The 21004-nt window shown below is 40.2% G+C and overlaps 1 protein-coding gene across 1 annotated transcript in view; it reads right to left on the bottom strand.

The window, feature by feature from the left end:
* Window positions 1–15431: 15431 nt before the first annotated feature.
* The window catches only part of LIMCH1 (LIM and calponin homology domains 1), a 180704-nt gene continuing 175131 nt past the window's right edge, over window positions 15432–21004 (bottom strand). The window contains 1 exon segment of the mRNA XM_063401840.1: window positions 15432–19602. Coding sequence (XP_063257910.1) covers window positions 19577–19602 — 26 coding nt within the window. The 3' untranslated portion in view covers window positions 15432–19576.

Here is a 21004-nt window from a genome sequence, read left to right as displayed (position 1 = left end):
GGTCCCTATGAGCTTGTGACCTGGGGTCGTGGCTATGCATGTGTGGCTACTCCCTCAGGCCCTCGGTGGATTCCCCAGAAGTGGGTGAAACCTTTTGTCCCCAAAAATCCAGCTCCAGCAGAAGGGGACGAGAAGCAAGTGACTGATGCTTCGAAGAGAAGACGCCGCCGGATGGAAGAGAAAGATCCTCCTTAGAGGTGGATTCCTTCTGGCAGAAACAGGAACCTTTTAACATGTTTAAAAAAATGTTTATTTTTCCCTTCCAGAGAAAACCTACCTCCCACTCAACCCTATGATGAACCCCATCCAAGTTGTCATCCTGCTAATGCTGAACAGTCTGGCAGCTGCATGGATCATCCCTCAACCACGTCAGAACGTCTGGGTAACCCTGGCACAGACACTTCAGCAAGAAAACATATGTCTGTCCACTGCAGCAGCTAAGAATCCTATGTCTACCTGTCTGGTAGGAATTCCTTTGCAGGCTGGAGAATTTCCAGCAGGATTGGACAAATACAAGTCCAACGAAATTCCAGAGGCACACACCCCACAACCACACCAGGATCATAAAAAGCAAGGTGTGTTCGCCATGAACCCCTTAGCAGAATGGGTGCAGGGTTTGCCCAGGGTAGCTCATGAACCCCAGGAGTTAGAACTATTGGGTTCCTCCCCTGCCACATACTGCATCCAGTTCTCTATCATCCCAATACCCCGTAACACTGACGAGTACCACCTTATAAAGCAGTTCCGGGGAGAATTTACTGCAAAGAGGTGGTGTCATAATATAAGCCACATTGCACCAGACAACCCATCCCACTCCAAACCCAGAAGCCTCCCTAGAGGATTGTTCTTGGTTTGTGGGGATCGGGCATGGGCAGGAATTCCATCCCGGCTTTTCGGAGGGCCATGTACCATAGGGCGATTGTCCGTGTTGACACCCAACCAAACTTTAATTCGTGAATGGACACACAAAAACAAATCGGCTGACAAAATTCAAAAAAGGAGTGCTGACAATTTGGACCCAAATTGTAATTCAGACATTTTTCATTGGGCAAAGTCAAAAAGAGTTGCTGTATCCCTGTTTCTTCCGTGGGTAGCAGCAGCCAAAGCTCTAGGTGAATTGGGCCACCTAGAGTGCTGGGTGGTCAAGCAGGCTAATTTAACATCCATCGCCATCAGCTCCCTCCTAGAAGACGAGGAGATTACCAGACAGGCTACCATCCAGAACCGTGCTGCGATCGATTATCTCTTGCTATTGCATGGACATGAATGCCAGGAATTTGAAGGACTCTGTTGCATGAATTTGTCCTCAAAGGCTCCAAACATCCATGCTGCCCTCCGAAGCATGAACAACATGATCGGACAAGTGAAGCAAGAATCAGAAGATTGGATCAAGGAACTGTTCAAGGGCTGGGGATTCACTGGGTGGTGGACTTCTGTAGTCAAAACAATTTTGTTACTTTTTGTTATCCTTTTCCTTGTAACCATAGCATTCGGAATCCTACGCTGTTTGATTTTCAAGGCTATTAATGGCCTCATATCTTCTACCTCAGAAGTCAACCATATAGAGTTGGCAAATCTAAAGCGGTCTGGTCTCCCTACCAACCATAAGTGGTGGGAAACCCACACTCCGTGTTAAACAGAATTTGAGAATTTCTTTCTGTATCTTTTTAAACAAAAAAAGGAGGAGATGTTACATCCCCCTGGGGAAATGGTTTCTTCTCCCTCAGGGACCCCTGGAACTCCTGTCATGTAGTCTGACCCTTCCTTCCCCTTCTGACCCCATTGGCTGTGTGCCAGCTAGCCCCTCCCTCAGAGACCCTGAGATTAAGGGACCCCTGTCCCCCGGGAGCTCTCTCTCTCTCCTGGGACATCAACCTGGAATAAAGGACTTGCAGCTAAAAGGGTAAGAGAGCCTCTTTTGAATCCTTGTCCTGTCTTTCTTGATATAATCCTACTAGGCCTGAGAAGGGCTGAGCTAGCTGAGACCCTTTGAGGGAAATAGGTTTTATATCAGCTACAAGGTAGAGGTTTCCATTTTTATTGAGATTTATCATAACTATGTTAGTGGACTTCAATACAACGTACAGTTACAGATGATATTCCATAGGCTATCTCAAGCTGCAGGTTATTCCCACTTTTTTTTCAACTTAAAGAGTCAGACATTATAGTTTGAAATAATATCAAAATATCAGTGTTGTCAGGAGAATTCAGAAGCTCTTGGCCCCATATTTTTTTCATGACACCAAACTGTTTCTAGAAAGAGCTACCAAAATATTTGTGCTGTATTATCTTTAAAAAGATAATAGTTCACCAATTAATTTAAAAAGTCCACCAAAAGGAGTGAACTCTGAAAATAAGCAGTTCAAGAATCTCCATAGATAATACTGCAAACAAGATGCTCCCACAACTAGCATGGAAATGTCTGAGGAACCCACTTTAATGGCATAGTTATACATTTTATTTAAAAACTGTGTGTCTCTTCATTTTTAATAACAGAATCTCCTTACATCTGGAAGAAGAGGTAGTTAAAACTCTATCTGCTGCTACTGCATGCACTGGTAATGCATTATGTGACAACCTATCTTAGAACAGTGATGCTTTAAACATGCAAATCTAATTATCACTAGGACTATCTCCATGGAGACAAAAATTTAGATAAACATGGTGTGGGTGGTTTTGTCCTGCTGCAGGAGAGGAGGATGCTCTAGATGGACGTCTAAGCCCTTCACTCCCGTCATAATCAATTCCCACTGGAAATGTAGCACTCCTAAAGTATTTCTGGCCTGATTCACTGACTATCAAACCTGGTGCCATTCACAGAAAAGTGGCAAGAAGCATCAAGGGCACATATTCAAGAGGAGTGGAGAAGTTATTTGTATTAATAATTTGTATTACTCAGTGCTGTACTGTATAATACTAAGTATGAATGCTAAAACACTGTAAAGACTGGAGAAATTAAACCAGGCCTTCAGGTTTTATTGATTTAATCTCACCTTTCAGTGACTGCATCACTTGACTTCCTTCCTAAGCTGGTTAGAAGAAAAAAGTAGGCTAACATGTAACTGTGTGATTTTGATTTTGATTCCTGATTTAGCTTAGCTTAGAACCAGAAAAAGGGGATATTCCCTGTCACTAGATAGTCAAACTGAGACTCATTGCCACAAGATCGGGTTGATGTGAAGATTTTAACCAAATTCTGAAAAACCTGAGCTCTTAAGTAAGAATATCTGGGTGGTACAGCTTCAGTTAATAAAATAATCTGAAAGATTACTGACATAAACCCACCCATTTCAGGGTAGAAACCAATCTCCACTTATTGAAGGTGAGATCTTTAACAAAATTTTTTCACCAACAAATTTCTTGTGTGTTCTTCTGAATCAACTGTTGCTGTTCAAATCTAGAAATGGATTTACAAACAGTAGATCACAAGTCTTAGGCTGTAGGCCAATCCTTATTTCAATATTCTAATAGCAATATTCTAAGCATGCCCTCCCAGCTTTCCCTCATTTATATGTCTGTCTTTTTGTTTGGTACTAGTCCCTGTTACATTCACAGGGTCAACTTCAGCCCTGGCCACAGTACATTCCATAGCTGAAGTCAAATAAATCTTCAAAAGTGATTAATTTTTCCTATTATTGCTGATTACTTTCACTGATCAATACTTTCATTCACGTATACCACTAATACATTTAAATGTCAATGTGGGAATCAATTAACCTCAATTATTTCCTTTCAAAGATCATGACATTTTGTTGTTGTTGAGATTTTAGGATATATACACACAAACTTATGGCTACATTTGTCTTTAAAATTGTCCAAAATGGTATGTGCAAAACCTCATAAATATAAAATGTGTTTAAAGAATTATTACAAAATATTTAAAAATAATAAAAATGGAAATATTTAAACACATAAAAATAGGCATTTTAAACCCCCTGTAAATTCTAAAACCAGCCATATGTGAATTCTGAACAAAATGGAATTTCTGTAACCAATGAAAAATATTAATGATACAAGAGAAGATTCAATTATATAACTGTGTATTGTAATTCTCTATGATTTATAAAAGGCAAAATTCAGATATGCTATACAATAAATTATCATTATGGCGCGACTACACTTTGGTCTAATAGAATCCCATTATTTAGAAATGGAAAAAGAAACCCCATTAGATTATAGGCTTAATTCCCTGCCAGTGCTGAGGTCACTGCTCTTTCAGGCTTGTCTGTGTGAGAGCTGCTGGTACAGCTAAGAATCTTCTTGAGCAGGCAGACACACAGAAAGGCAAGAGGAGCTCTGTGTTGGCGTTAGCACCCCCATGAAGGAATAAAAATAGCTGTAGAGGGTAAACCATCTTAATCAACAGTTTTAAGGAAGAAAAATCTGTTGAGATCTGGGGGGCAAATACCCCCAAATGGCAATACACAGCAATATTGTCAGTGGAGGAGGATTAATGGTCGATGGAATTCTGAAATGAGGGTAGTCCTAGCACAGCATGGAGAGCCTTGTGACATACCTGAATGCATGAGGTTTTTCTGGACCTACAGCTGTTGAGAGGCTTCAGCCAACATTGGTTTTGATGGGATCTTCTCAGCATAACTTTCAAGAATAAAACCACACACATTGGGAATCAGTTTTATCTTGAAGCTGAAATTAAGTAGGAGAAGAAAAGCTCTATTATGGGCATTTAATTGGGGTAACAGGGAAGAGAAATAGATACAACATTAATTTCCCACAAGTCCCCAGCAAAATTGTACCTGTTGTGGGCAGAACAGGGGAGAGACCTTTAAAGACTCTCCTTTCTGAATCCTCAGCAGGGGAGAAGGTAAGGGAGAGATGTGCTGCTCTGTGTCTAGAGGGCTGTGATCCCACTGAAACTCAGATGTGCCAAAACCTCTGCATAGCCTGCAAGTGCAGGCTCAGAAACTCCTCTGTGTGTCTCTTTTACATTTCCAAGATCAGTTCAGGTTCTGTGATCTCCTTTTCCCCCTAGTGATAAATTAGTCACAAGAGATGTGTTTTCTGAAGAGGCTCCTTCAGCATGGCAGTTTCAGGCAGAGAAGAACTCAGATTTCAGCTGGGAGAGTGCTGTTATCCAGAGGGGAGGCATGTCTCCCAGATTTTACTGCACAGAGGTAAAAGCTGAGACAAGTGTCTTTAGAGACGTACTGGGCTTTTCTTACAGAGGACAGGTGCACTAGAAATGCAATTTATTTTCCTCCATAATAATTATTTCTTCTGTCACAGCAATCACAGTCTCCATCCACCTACAAATGGCAGCAGGGCTCCAGGGGATTGTCCAACAGTGCATCAAAGCTGCTTTTACATGTCACTCATTTGCTCGTTGAGGTTATGAATTGTCCCTAAACAGTTTTTCCTCATGAAAGCCATTCAGTTCTCTTTTCCATGAGCACCTGGACCTTCCCTTTCCCCCAGGAACCAAACTGCCACACAGTTTAGGGAAGTTCAGGGAGCTGCACTGACAGGTCTCAAAATGCCCAGGTGTTGCCACTGCTGCCGACAAGCCTGTGCTGCTGACAAAACCACCACACCATGCTTCAAGGAGCTGGGAAAGAAAAGTCTGCTTTGAGCAGAAGGACTTCTATTTGTGCATCATTAAAGGGGATCTGTGATTTGAACAAACTGGGTATTAACCATGCTGCTGACTGTCAAACAAAGATATCAAAATTATTGCTTGCTATTGGTGGCAAAGCTGTTGAGAAATAAGTTTTCTGTTGCTATGTCAGGAGGCACAAATTGCTTAATCACTTGTGTCATTGAGTGAAACTAACATTAGTTATAAAAACATATCAGATATTGTTAATCAGTGCAGCTCCATGAGGATACAGTATTTCAAAACTCACACCAGTTTCATGCTCTAAGAAAATAACTTCAGAATGTTTTTTTTATTGCATTGACAGAGTGTATTTTTTTATTTGTAAAGTCCTGGGCTGAGTAGCTGACTCACTAGCGTACAGCTCAAACAAATGAGATATCACTGATGGAAAACTGATGGAAAAGAAGATTTGAACAATTATACAGAGCAGATAAGCCATTAGCTTCTCCCAGGACCTAATGAGGAGCTCTGCAGGATCATTCGGGCTACAGCCATAATTAAAACTCCTTCTGAGTCATTCTGTTGCAGCAGAAAACATTAACAAAAAGGGAATTTTGGAAACCTCCATGCAAGGGAGGACTAGGATGAGACTGGTATCCGACATAAGTAGGACTGAAATGTTTTTGAAATATAAAGCTACAAGAAAGAATTAGCATTTTATTACTGTTTTATTTAACAAGCTACTGTTTGAAAGCATAATCACAGTTAAAAAAAAGACTTGACCATGCTTTTCCACCTTGTGTCACCTGTGGGAAGGCCATTATTCAATTATGCTAAATGTGTTATATTATTCTATTTATTCCATGCTTAAATTACTCAGCTGTTTCAACCACACTCTTTCATCCTGTTGCTCTAATTGGTTGATATACATCATCTCTGTATTTGACCTCCTCTTGAGGAAGACACTGACAGCTGCATTTTTGCATTGGTTTCTTTTTTCCAGTTGAGAAACACCATTTTGTGATACATGAAGTGTGAACCCCATTCCATGTGGCCAGTTTGTTCAATACATCTGAAAAGCTCCTTGCAAAATAAGAAGACCTGCTAGGTCTGTGCTGCCAAGAGGAAATCATTGAGACTGTTTATTGCCATCCCGGGCCACGTTACAATTACAAACACAATTGCTTTAAAAAATTCCTATTTAGAAAGAAGAGGAATACACACAAAGGTGTTCCCAGCTGTATTTAATCAATCCTAACCACACTCCTGAAAGCAGGTGGCCTCCTTTTGGCCACCCCAGTATTTCCAGGAACAACTCAGCTTCTACTGGTAGAACACTGTATGCAGACTTAACAGAGCTGGTTCCTGGTTTTGCTCAGTTGGTCAGAGTTTTGCCTTCAAATTTTCTGTGTTCTGTCCAAAATTTCATTCTAAATTCCCTTCCCAATGGCTTACCTCTGTGAGACATCTTCTTTATGGACAGTACTATATAAATTTTACTGCAGTGGTCAGAGTTAAGAAAAACATTCACTTTTATGCCATTTTTTCTGTGTTTTGCTAAATCAAATATTTAACTAATCAACAGCATCTGTTCACATGCTAACAATTGGATAAATAAACCTAATGCAGGCTAAACATATTCTGTAATCCAGAATACTCCTGAGGGACTTCCTGTTATCTTTAAAAGTGACCAGTGGGAGCATGAGAAAAAAACAAACATGAAATGAGCCCACCTAATGGAATGGTCCCTGCTCTAATATATACTTTTAAAAATTAATTAATATTTTTTAAATACTTTGATGAAAATGTATGTTTAGTTTCATTCTACTTGAAATAATTCAGCTGGTAATCCTTTCTCAGAAAGCAAATTATTGTTGCTGCCCCACAGCTCAAAATACTACCCAAAGTAATAAGCCTGGCAAAAAAGCCTATTATTTCAATTCTTGAATAAGGACTCCGTTCACATGTCTAATGCCTTGTGTAAGAGAATTAGCAGAGACTCATCTCAATGTGGTTTCAAAAGAGGAAACTAAGCAGACAGCCTTGTTAATTTAGCATATAGACTTCGAATAAAGTACAACATCCATCATCTCTTGAAATTCAATTAAAAATTGGTCTTGTGTCCAAGGAGAAGGAGCCAATTTTCTGCTGGAAGCAGAGTCTTGGAAGATCACTAAAACCCTTAATGGTTCTTTCATTGTGGGAGCCAATATGAAAGAAAAACCAGTTTGGGAGTTCAAATAACCCCTCACATTAAATGCTACAACATGTGCAATCTTCAGCTTGGGCCTGTTGCTGTTGATGCAATGCTTTCTGTGACCCCAGACACACAGGGAGCTCCAGCTGTGTGTTTCTCCTGGTCCTTAAAACCTTCCCATGTGCTACTGGATGTGCAGCAGTGCTGAAGAGGCTTTTGCATGCAGGGTGAAACACCCGTCCTTACCATATGTCGTGTGTAGTTCTCATTCTCTCACAGTAGGTTTCTGTGTGTGATAAAAAGATGCTCACAAACACACTGAGATTTAATATCTGGGGAAAGGAAAGCCTGAAAATATGTTAACAAGATTTTCAGCATTAAACACAATTTTGTTTCAGATTTCAGCTGTTAAACATCTTAATTTGTTTTGCTTTTTACTCCAGTAACATAATGCTAATACACTCTGACAGCTTGTGACTCCACGCTGAGGAGGTTTGGCAAACCAATCTCTTTACTTGAAATTTGATTTACAAAGTGCCTTAGTCCTTTAGCTGTGTGGCAGCAGTCACCCTCACAACCCTTGTCATGACTTAAAGTAGGAGCATGATCTGGGCAGTTTTTCCTTGTTTGTTTATTTTGTCCTAGTGAAGAATTCACCAAGATGAAAGAATCCTTTTAACTGTTTAATGTTCTCATCCATTAATAAACTCAGCCCAGAAAATACTGTCATGCAATGTCTGGCTAAGTCCAAAGGAAAGGGTGGATTTTTTTTTTTTTTTTTTTTTTTGGTTTGGTTTGGGGTTTTTTTTGGTTGGTTTTTTTTGGGGGGGGGTTGTTTTGTTTTGAAACCTATATTAACTTCCTGATGCAGGTAGCATCTATGCAGTTTATTTTTACAATATTTGTTTCGGATGAGTTGATCTAACAGTTAGTACAAAAATCTTTTGGATTCTGTGTTCTCCTTCCAGCCCAACCTAGCTTTGGCTACTCCTCTCCAGCAGTAAGCCCGGGTAACTCTCCAGGTGCTTATCCTACACACAGCTGCAGGTCACTGCTGGGCCAGCAGGACTGCTTGTTCAGCTCCCAGCCAGCCCCAGCCTCGTGTGGGCCATCATTTTCCTGGGAAATCATGTTTTTGACATGTGAGGAGCACATGCAGTGGCACATCATATCACAAATCCCCGCAGAACAGGTGACAAAAGCAATAGATGACCCCAAACATCTGCCCCCAGAGGCAGCCCCCCAGGCTGCTGCCTTGCCCTTGTCAGGGGTAGTCTGCCACATGCATGTGACTTGTATGGAGCATATCCTGTCACATCCCAGCATCCTGGCAGGTATGTGACACAGCAACCACCTCCAGAGGATAAGCACCATGTAGACTGTTCCTTTAAGCTATTTTATAATTAACTGGAGAAGCTGATTTGGCACGAAAACTTAATGAAAAGCCTTTTCTTCATCTCTCCTCCAGCAAAGAAATTTTTAGATTTTTACGATTATTTTACTAAGATCAAATATCTGTTATTCTCCAGGCAGAATGTTGTGGGAACAGCACTGTGGCTGTTTCCATCTCTCTTTCTTCACAGATGAGGCATATGAAGCCAAAGTAACATTATCCAGCTGAGAAGTCAATGTTATAAAGAAGACCAGAAAATAAACCACAGCTCCTGCCCCACTGTGGCAGGCATCACTCATGAAAACAATCTGCTTACGGCTTTTAAATCTCCTTTTTTCCAGAAAAAGAACACCTTTTGCCCTCTTTTCTCTCAAAAGGGCGTTTCCCCCAGGTGTTCCGCTTTCCTCCCTCAGCTCCGAGCTCAGGAGATGCTCTGGCAGGCTCAGGTCTGCGCTCCCGGCAGCGCCCTCACGGCGAGGCTGCGCTGGCTCCGGGCAAGCTCTGCTGCTGCTGCTGCTGCTGCTCTGTGTGCCGTGTGTCCAGACAGACTGACTCCACACTGATGGCCTTCTTGCTCTGGTGATTTTTGCTGCAGTACTCAGATAGTCTGGTCCTTCTGAACTCCAAAGTCACCATGCTGTAGTCACAGTAGCTGGTTAATGCATGCAAAATCTTTTGGTTTGGTTTTCCTCTGAGTTTCAAGCACATTTATTGTCAGGTTGCAGGTGAAATCAAATTCACTAGTGAAGACATTCTTTCTCTGCACAAATTAAATGGATTTGTGACCCATGTATCCATTTGTAAATACAAGTAAATAGTATTTTTCTGTCTCACAGTGGTGTTTTTAAATCTGATTCAACTAACAGTTGAAAAAGGCTTCACTGTTTTCTGGTGATGATGGGCTCTAAAAAACTGAAAACTCAAGGTTAGGTACCTGTGCTTTCACATAAGACCAGTGGCTCTGTGCCTGACTTGGAGCCTGGTAATGATGTCTGCTTATCTGGGAGTGTGCATCAGGTAGCCTTGAAAATCCAGCTGTTTCCAAGTCTCTGACATTTTGTACTCATGTATTGTGGCATTCAAAATTGTTCAAAATCTAGTCCAAGTTATTTTATATTACTGCAATAATAAGGAAGTAATTGATATTTGTATTTAAGCTGGGATGTGCCATGGGGCACAGCTGGATTTAATTGGTATGGAGAACAAGGCTGAGAAACTGGTTATGTCCTAGGCTGACAACAAGAGGGGAGAAGTGCTACAACCCCACCATTTATCTTTTGACAGTTTGATCCTCATTGAAGTAGTTTTCCCAAGACAGATTCACAATTCCTGGAAGTTTGGATGTATGCCTCTTCTGCATCCAATGATTTATTCACATTTTCAACTTACCTTGCCTGTATCTGGTAGGAATTAAAATTGATGACTTTTGGCATCAAAGTTTACCAAGTACAATGTAAGTCTTCAGCTCCTGGGGTAAAAACACGAGTTTTATTGTCAGCTGGAAGTGTGTGAAAACAGCCACATGCTTGAAGGGCCTTGATGCAGTAGAGAGAAATATATGTACATGTTTAATTTTATTCATGCTGGAAGCAGATTTTAAGCATTCAAGATAGAGATACTGAGAAAACCAAGTATGAAGTGATTATATTCCATCATAAACTTTTTATTTGAGCCTACACTTTGTTCCGTTATTTAACGATTCACACACAGACCCATGTGAAAAACTAGAGCCTTGAAGTTATTGGACTACCTACATCAATTTGAAGAAATGCAATGGCTGTAAATGTCATTGTACATAATCATGCAGGCTTTTTTCCCAGATATAAACCCAACTGCATGGGTGACTTGCAGCTTGTGCAAGTGAAAAGCTTTCTCCTTCTCCTTCATCCCCCACAATGAAAAGAATCACTGCAAAGGCACTGCCACCACCTGAGCTCCTTGGACTTTGGTTTTCCCAAAGGCTACTCAGAAGTGCATTGTCTGAAAAGATGATTTAATGAGGCAAGCTTTGCAATGAACTACAAGCACCATCCTTTTCTGTATAAAATGGAGCGCAGTGAGGGCATCAGTTGGCTGTGATGATTTTGATGCACCACTGTTCATTGCTGCCAGGTGGGATACACTGGTCCCCATGATGCAGAATATTGTGGTAGATGGGCTGCCACCACAGCCAGAAAAGTCAGCTGTTATGATTTTTTTTGAAAGGTGCTTTTAAGTTTTGATTATCAAACCACATGTAATTACACTGGACAGTATCATCCAGTCAAGTGAAATACTGTTTTACTCAGAAAATAAACCCCTTAAAATTGCCTGTTTGCTAATGACAGAAGGGTATAAAAATACCAGTCAACAGTTCCAGGAGAAATATAAAAAGAAAGCTACCAGAAAAGATTTGCAAGAAGTAAAGAGATCTATTTCTCAAAAAAAATATTAGGAAAATGCAGCTGTTTTTCTGCAAGGTAAACACAGCTGATTCTACAGCAAATCTTCCTATGACTTTCCACATTGCTGTGGGCAAAAGCACATTAGTCACTACTTTTGAAAGAGATAATGGCTTTTCAACTGCTGTGTACTCCGGTGTATCTGTGACAAATGCTCTGAGAGATAACAGCCTTGGCAGGAGCAAAGGGAAGGGGATGGGAGCTCAGGAGGGGTGGTTGGCCCCTGCCACCGCTTCCCGGCATTGCCATCGCCACATGGATGCACGCTGGACACAAAGGTGGCATCCCAACAGAAATGGCTGAAAGTGGGTTTTTGAGGCTGCAAGTTGATTGCAAAATTGAGCTTTAGTCCACTGGAACTGATTTGTAATTATATCAGCTAGTGGCATAGATCTCCTCTTAATGTCATCCTACCTGCTTCAAAATAATAAGATACAAAATGCATTTCAGAGTATGGGTAAGATATCTGCTAACTGGCTTCTTTTTTACATAGAGTGCTGTCCTTTTATCCATCCACTTTAAACACAGCTGAAGACCTGTAAATACTTAGAACAAGAAGACAGAATGCATTTCAGAGGTCTATCTAACACTGCTGTGTTCACACTTCACCTATCTAAAGCCTCACTGGGACATGGCCGGGCACAGAGGGTTTGCAGGAGCCATGTCCAGCTTCAGTGCAAGGCTTGCCCCCTCCAGGCTCTGTAAGCAGTGTCTTCTACTGCCCAGAGACCATGGCAAACCATGACCACTTCTCTCTGCTCAAGAATGGTTTCGGTACAAACCCATGGAACCAGGAAGGGCACCAAAAAGCACCAAAGACGAGCCAAGTCAAATGTTTTCTAGAAAACCTCCAGAACATCAGTTCATGAAACAGTTCAGAGAACTGTTCATGTTCACCCTCAGGCTGGAAATTATCTGAGTGTTATCATTGTGTATCAGTCAGGAAAAACCTTAAGACCTGCAAAATTTCACAAAGTTCAACACAGAAAGCCCATGCTGCAATGTAGTCTACTTCAATACATTAGTGTTAATTAGTACACCACACAAATACCAAATCATTCACTGGAATGAATTTTTCCTAAGAAAAGTTTGTCATTAGATTTAAAAAAAACCCCTACATTTAACATCTTTTGGAAAAATAGCCATTTTGTTCTCATCTGGCAATGTTTACTTGTGGTCCCAGGGAAGTGCATTTGAAGGTGACATCTTCAATTTGAATGATAGGGACATATTGCTCTACTGAGGACTATTGTAACACCTCCTTTGAGCTGTGCACACCCACAAAGTTTTATGAACCACCTCAAAGACAACCAAAAAGCATTTGGCCACTGAAAAAAGGGGATAGCCATTGCAAACCCCCAAGTCCAGGTCCCTGGAACAGCAGTTCCAGCATTACTATATGTAGTTTCCACAGATTTGGATAGCATAGCTCTGTTTCCGTGGCTATAATTTGAGTGGTTTTGTCTATAACCAGATGTAACAGAAAAAAGGAATTTTTGAAATTTTGCTTTCTTTTCGTGTTTGATAAATTCTGTTATTTCAAGGAAAGATTTGCAGTTTGGTTAGTTTTGATTTAGTTTCTAGACCCACGACTGGCTTCAGCAGAGTTTAACCAGCAGGTCATCTGCTTAGGAAAAAAACATCTGTGATCTATGGATGTGGCATTAGCTAAGAGAATTTACAATGCATCATGTGCAGTGAAGCAGATGGACTCTATGGATGAGTTAACAGTGACTTACAAGATTATCTTAAATAATGGAGGTGTTTTTTTCCTAAATTACTCTAAACCCCATATGCTTTGGGGTTTACCCAGCTTCACCAGCTACTCTTGCAGAGCATGGGGCATTTCATAGCATCTACAGAGCAGCAGCTCCCTCTCGCATGTTTAACTCATGCTACATTTTATAAAAAACGTGAACTAGAAAATAGACACCCCCAACCCCTCAAATACCAACCCCCCTCTGCACTGTAGGAAGAGTCACATTCTGTCCTGTGCCTTCTATCTCATTTTTTGGGCTCTTATTACCTGAAAACTTGAGCAGCTTCCAGTTTAGTCATTTCCTCTTATCAGGAAATTCAGATGAAATTACATTCCTACCGGAGGCTTTTAGAACTTTATAGGAGCCCTGTTTGCCTTTACAGGAGACACATTTTACTGACATTTTTGGTTTCCCATCCAAGTGGTGGTCATCTGCTCATTTCGAGCATTTACAACCCCTTCTGATTTTCACTGCAGATGTGTCTCTGTCATCTTGTCATCTTGTCATTTTGCCATCTGGTCATTTTGTTTCCCAGTTACCAGCCTGGTAAAGGGGAGAAAAGGGCAGGCTTCCACTCTACAAGTTTTATTGAGTAACTACTTGACCAGCCTCCCATTACCAAGAAGGGGACCCATCAAGAACTGTATCTAAAGCTAATTTTCTAAACAAAGTGGTAGCAGCCTGCTTTTAACCACACTCTAGAAGAGTTCTCTGGGTCAGAATCTGTACTCACAAGGTGAGCAAGCTACTGATGTTCATCACCTGTGCCTAGAGACTCCTGCAGCTACCAGCACCTGTCTGTGCTCACTGTTGACCTCTGCACCAAAGCACCTGCTAAAGAGAGAAAAAAAATGAGCTAAACAAAGTGGGTTGGATGGAGGAAACTGAGCACTTGTCCCAACAGTCTACGATGGGGAAAGGAGAGGGATGGAGGCATCACACCTGGACAGGATGAGGAGGAGGCACGGAGCTCTCCTGGGGGCCCATGCACAGGAGGTGCCCCTGGCACAGGAGGTACCCCCAGGTGTGTTCCCTTCTTTGCATGGGATATCCTCTGCTCCAGTGTTTGAACCTCAGCTGTAACAGCCCACTCCTCTCTCCCATCACCTCCTATTTCTCTCATATGCCCTCAGCTTCATCCCACTGCTCATCAAGCCAGTGGCCTCTCCTGGGGCATGCCAAGGCCCTGTTAGCATCGTGGTTTCTCTCGGGCGCCCAGGCAGCCTTTGCTACCTGCAGGTGGAGGTCCTGGTGACAGGTGACACAGCTCCCCATTTATAAAGTATTCAAAATCATTTTGTCCAGTGAATGCATCCCCAAAGGTTCCCTTTTAGGATCATAAATGACTGAGCAGGTCACATTCACTAGAAAATAGTAATAATACTAATATTACAAAAAATCATACCAGGACTGCCACCATTTTCCCTGGTTCATAAGGGTGACAAACAAGGTTTGTCCGTGTGCCAAGCAGCCTTGGTGCAGAGCTGCTGGAGCAGAAATAGCTGCCTGAGTGCCTCCAAATCCAGCCTCAGAGCAACCTCCAGTGGCAGCGAGCTGCTCCCGCAGACAGGGCACCGATGGCACTGCCAGGAATGCCACAGAGAGAATGCTGGCCCTCAGGGACACACAGGAATATTGTGTGACCACCACCACTGCCATCAGGGCACCAGGATAAAAACGAATGAACGAATGGATGGATGAATGAATAAAAATTAAATTGTCTGTACGTCCCCATGACTCATCAAACAGCCGAGACAACTCTACTGGCACAACCCCAAACTTATCATCCACTTAAGACCAAATTAAAAGTAGAAAAAGGAGCAGTTATTAGTTTAAAATTTTGCATGAACTTTCTGTTGGTGACTAGACAAGTCACACACTAGTTGCAATTCAAGAATTAGTGAGATACCCCAGCATGTGCAAAACTAAGCATAAACCCCAGGATCCTGGCTACGTGAACATGCAATTAACCAAGAACATATTTACCACTGCCATATATAAAGTGCTTTGTTGAGTGAAAAGTCTGAACCACAGTTCACCATCTCTTATTAATAGATAATATTAAGTCTATATTCTATTAAATTAAGGTTTTATTGCATATGGGTTTTTTCTGGGTTTTTTGTAAGTTATAAGTATATGATAGTTTAGAAAAGTGTTATTTCAACTTTCTAAGATAATTAGTGTTGATATATTAATTATATGATGTGAATTTGTTAATTTTCCTTATTTGCAGGTGATTTTTAATGTGCTTTAATATCCCTGTTCTAATTATCCAAAGACACACATCATTTCAAGATCTTTATTTTTTAACTGTTTAAGCATTTCATAACTGCTATTATCAAGATCTTTGTTTTAAAAATGTATTAAGGGACCTCACTCCAGTTTAGAGCCTGAGCCCTAGCCAAGCCCTGACTGTTATCTGGATGGATGTTCTGCCAAAAACTCAGATGATTTCTGCTTAAAACAAAACAAAACAAAACAAAACAAAACAAAACAAAACAAAACAAAACAAAACAAAACAAAACAAAACAAAACAAAATCAAGTTATTTTGACTTGACAATTTGACCCTATAAAATGACAGCTGAACTGATTTTTCAGAATGGACCTGAGCACCTCCAGGAAAGGAGGTCTGAGTCCTCGCTGAAAAAAGGTTCCAAAAGCTGTTTGCAAACTCTGAGATGATAGCACAATATTTTAGTAATTAATAATAATATGATTTCACACATATGTTATCACTGATAAGTCATCAATTATGCCCATCATCTGAAATATTCTTAATTGTTCTACATGAATTTTCCTGATTTTTGTCAATTCTTAACAGAGTTATGCATTTGCTCAGAGTACCTGTGCACTTGTGTAATATTTGTATCAATCACAAATATTGCCCAGTCTACCAGCTAGTGATGAAAGATCTGAGGACTTTGGGTTTGCCTCTCTACAGAAAGCCTTTTCTGTTCACTTTTACCACAACAGGCACACATGCTCTGGTGAATAGAGGGCTACAGCTTACAGTGGCAATCCACAGTGTATTTTGCCATCTCAGCTGTGCCTTTTTTATTGTCTCATCTCATTTACTAAGTCCTGTGGAACATAGCTTGGCGCAGCCAAACCAAACCAAGCAGAAGCCTCTGCTCTGCAAACCAGGTTCACGCAATAGAAGTTAGTTAGAATAAGTAAAATCAACACCACCAAAGGTAATCAACATTTTATTTATAAACATACATTTACTATAAAAGCTGTTGAGTTTTAGACAAGTTTTCCTAATTTCCAGAGGCATTTTAGAATAAATAAAATAAAGGGAAGATTAGCATAATTGGTACTCAACATTAGCCCCAGCTAGGAGAGCAATCCTTGTCCCTGAATGGACATGCAGGTAAGGATGGTTCCCTTCTGGTTCACCAACCTTTACAACATTCACTGGAAACTACAGATGCACTGCATCAATAACACTAGCAAGAGTAAGGAAAAAATACACCATGAGAATGGGTTTGTAAAATACAGATGGGTTATGACACCTGTTCAGGTTCTCTGAAGTAGTAAGAGGCTAAATAAATTCCAAAACATCTAAAACCCATTACATATATTGTACTTGCTCAGTAATAATAAATCATTTTTTGCAACAAATACATTTACATTGCAGTTCAAATGTAGGAAAGCGTTATTTTTTTTCTGTGCTCAAAGTTCCTGATTAGAAATGTATCATCTTCATGTGTTTAAACTGGAAAAAATGTGAAAAAAATCTTAGCCTGAATGAATTTGCCATGTAAGATTCCAGAGGGAATATAAAATCAAACATAAGAAGTTGGCAAGTATGATTTCGAAAACTTGAAAATTATTCTGTGCTGGTGAATAGATGTTCATTAGGGGAAAAAATCATCATTGTTGAACACTGCTTCATTTCACTTTACTTACAATCAACTTTGCTAAAACATGCATATACAAAACTATCTGATAGACACTGGGATCAATGTCCAAGCAGCCCCAGAGACCCCGTGATGTGTCTGCAGTGTGATGCAATATCCCTCCCCCCTCGTTCATGCACTTTATCCCAACCATGCTCCTAAGCCCTTTGGGCACCTACCCCTACATGAATGAGAAGCGGACCTGACCTCTGAGACAACCAACCCTTTGATACACTTGGGGACTGATTTGCACATCTCACTCTATCACGTGGGTGAAGCAGTGCTAGAGACTCATATTGAACAGATGTACAAGCATGCACAGTCTCATTTAAAAACTAGGTTCAGACATTATGTATTTACACATTCTTAATGCAGCGCATGGAGTTATACGGATGCACCACGTCAGTTACGAAATCTGCTTCTTGAATTTCCGTGTTACACATTCTTTGTGGGAAAATGTTTTAACAACCACAAGCAAAGAGTAAGTTTTCCTGGTTACCAAAACCCATTAATGGTAAATCATGCAGGTGGCTGATCAAAATATAGGATATCGCTTTTAATTCCAAAACATTTGCCTGATTTATTTTATTTTTACTTAAAAATATTCCCCAGGTGAAGTCCATGAAGGACTTCAACTTTTTGGATTTATTGCATCCATAAGTCATTGCTGACTGTGTGCAACAGCTTTGCATTTTCTAAGGCACAGTATTAAGGAAGTAACATGTAACTTTCCAGCAGACAGTCACAATGTCCTCCAATGACATCGCATGTGTGTGTTTGATGACATGAAGTCTTGCACGGTTATGCAACTCGCATGCAAGCAACTGCCTAGCATTTCAATAAATAATTGCTATCTAAAGAAAAACTCAGAGTTATTGTTTCCCTAATAACCACTTCATTGCTATTTACCAACACATCAAAAGATGACAGATATGCACACAGATAAAAAGAAATCTCCGTTTAGTTTTATAGTGGTTTTAAGGCAGAAAAAGACATTTTTCCCTCCATTTGAAGATATGTCTAGTAACTGTTTACCAAAAAGTGCTAGGATATTTTATAGTTGCAACACATTCTCTAACTTTGTCTGTGTATTGTAGATGCCTGCTGAACCTCTGCTTCAATGAGCTGCTGGATCATTTCAGTAAGGAGCACATGCTTAATCAAATAGCACAAAGGAAAACTGTCCCAAACACAGGCAAGGTGTTTTTTCTGCCTGTGGCTCCAGCATCCTCCCAGCCCATCTTCCACACTTCTGGGTTTTGCTGACTATTTTTGGGTAGTGGATGGAGGAACACAGGCTGAAGGCTGTCTAATTCTCTACCCTGGGGGAACCCAAACCACACGTGTTTCTCTGCATGAGATTTCAACCAAGTGTACTGTTTGCAAGTGAACCAGCAGATGTCCAACCCACTCAAATCTATGGGCAAGTTACATGCCAAAGAGAAAAGCTTCACCACAGCATCAAACTGAGCTTGGAGACTCCCAACCCCACTGGGTCTGCCTGCTCGGCTGCCTCTCCCCCACATCACCTTTCACTGAGTTTAATAACAATACAGGCTGCTGAACTTACTGAGAAGAATGGCTCCTGATGGGAATTTTTCCATTGTTAATGGTATTCAGTCTTTAGGTTTAATGAAGAAATCTTTATTTCAGAGAATATTAAGCTATAGTCATGAACATTACTTGAGGTACACAAACAAAAAATCCTATGACTAAAGGTGCAATAATTTATTTGTTTAACTTCTACCCTCCATTGAAGGTAATATAGAAGCAAAATGCTTCAGAATTACAGGATGTATTATCAAACTAGTCTCTGTATAAAAAAAAGTTATAGCTTCAGTTATAACAGAGAAGTCTGTGATGTTTAGTTTTTCAAATGCACTGATTAGATACTATCTCAAAATTACTTCTCAGCTCAAGTTGGCATATTCTATAAAGTTTTTGTAAACTTAAACTTTTTAATTGCTAGAAATATTAAAATAAAACAGCTTTATTGCATGTTTATTCTCTTATTACTTTCAAAAGAACAAGGTAACAGACTGGGTATTATAAGCATACCTGAAAGGTGGTGTTTTTTTTTTTTTAATTGTACTTAGGCTTTGCCTTCCCAAACATGGTCATACATATTTTGCAAATTTCTTAAGGAAGCAAAAACCAACATATTACATTTCAAAGGAGCAGCTGCAGCTTTTTAATGAGTTTTTAAAAACGAGATGAGAGCCATCATGTCCATGGATTCAAGCTTTTGCAAGTGATTGTCTGGAGGCAGCCGATACATATGAGAAGGGAGTTCCTTCTTGAAAGTTATTAGGACTGAAAGTCATGTCACAATGTAGTTGGCTGTCCAGCAGCTAGATAAAACAAAACCAAAACAAAGAATTGGTTACAAATTTTAACAAATAGAGACTTTTCTTTACATCATCTCTACAATTCAAAAAAATGCATCTGGAGCTATATATATACTTGTGCCCTGTTTTCCTTTCTCCTGCAAAGCTGGGGCAGTAACTACTACAAAGAAGATTCATCATCATCAGTGGAAATCCTTGCCACATGTTGAATGCATTCTGCATGAAGTTTTATCTTATTTTACACTCAAAGTACCTGTGTGTATATTTATTTCAGGCTCTGCAGTGGCAAAATAGTAAAGCAAAGGACTACTGAGTCATCTTCAGCTGAGCCTAGTTTGTGCTACCTGGTACTACAGACTCCCGGTGTTGTTTGGCCATATAGGGAATCTCATGAATTGACTTCTTGCCTTTGACTTTGACACTCATCAACCTGCCACCATTCCCTGTGTTTGACCTTGAACAGAGAATTTCCTTCCTTGTGAGGTTTCATAGTACAGAAACAACTTACTGATAAAAACTCATCCATTTTTATTTGAAAACCAGAAATATTTTGGATCCTGGACCACTATATAATCCTTAATGCTTTTCTAGTCATCTTTTCTTATGATTTATTTTGAAACAGAATCATCCATTTTTTCAGATAAGCTTCTGGGAGCCAAAATATTTCATGCAGATGTCCATAAGTGTCTCTAAACAATACTGACTCCCCCTAGGTTAGTCAGAGACCATCACTTCTGCCCACTGCTGCATGGGTTTGAGACACAGCCATGGGGGCAGGAAGGCACAAGCCATGCAAACAACTGATTTGACATTTTGCAGCATTATTCCCAGAACTGAAAGGCAAAATACTAATATTGCACCAGTTTATTCTTAATTTCAGGTGTGCTATGCATCAAATTATAGTTAAAAATTAACAACTAACAACATTTGCAGTTCTATCAAAACCAGTCCTTTTGAACTGTCAACAACAGTTACTGTAGGTTAAATTCAACTAACTGGATTTTGTGATTTTCCATGACCAGTGGACACAGCAAGAAGAGGCAATTTGTAGTAAAAATTAAAAACCCCTTGCCATTATTATTCTTCAGGAGCCATACATTTTCTCAACATCTATTTCCTCTTTCATGGACTTGGTTACCATTCTGCTGGGCATGTACAAATGCAAAACGTCATTACATGAAACACTGCACACAGCTCTGTAATGCATTTTCTAGTAATGCTAGTGTAGAAATTATGGTGGGAGTGGGATTGGTGGGAAAAGATGGTGGGAGTGATTTCTACAGCATATAAGCTGACAATTTATTTAAGCCTTTATCTATCCTCAAGGGACATCCATTTTTATTTAAGCAGAAAGGACTAAGAAGAGAAGGAAATTATAACTTTTATACCTTCCTCTCTTTTTTGT

This window comes from Prinia subflava, chromosome 7 (genome assembly GCF_021018805.1).
Source record: "Prinia subflava isolate CZ2003 ecotype Zambia chromosome 7, Cam_Psub_1.2, whole genome shotgun sequence".
NCBI classification, from domain to species: domain Eukaryota; kingdom Metazoa; phylum Chordata; class Aves; order Passeriformes; family Cisticolidae; genus Prinia; species Prinia subflava.
This window is presented reverse-complemented; position numbering and strand designations above follow the sequence as displayed.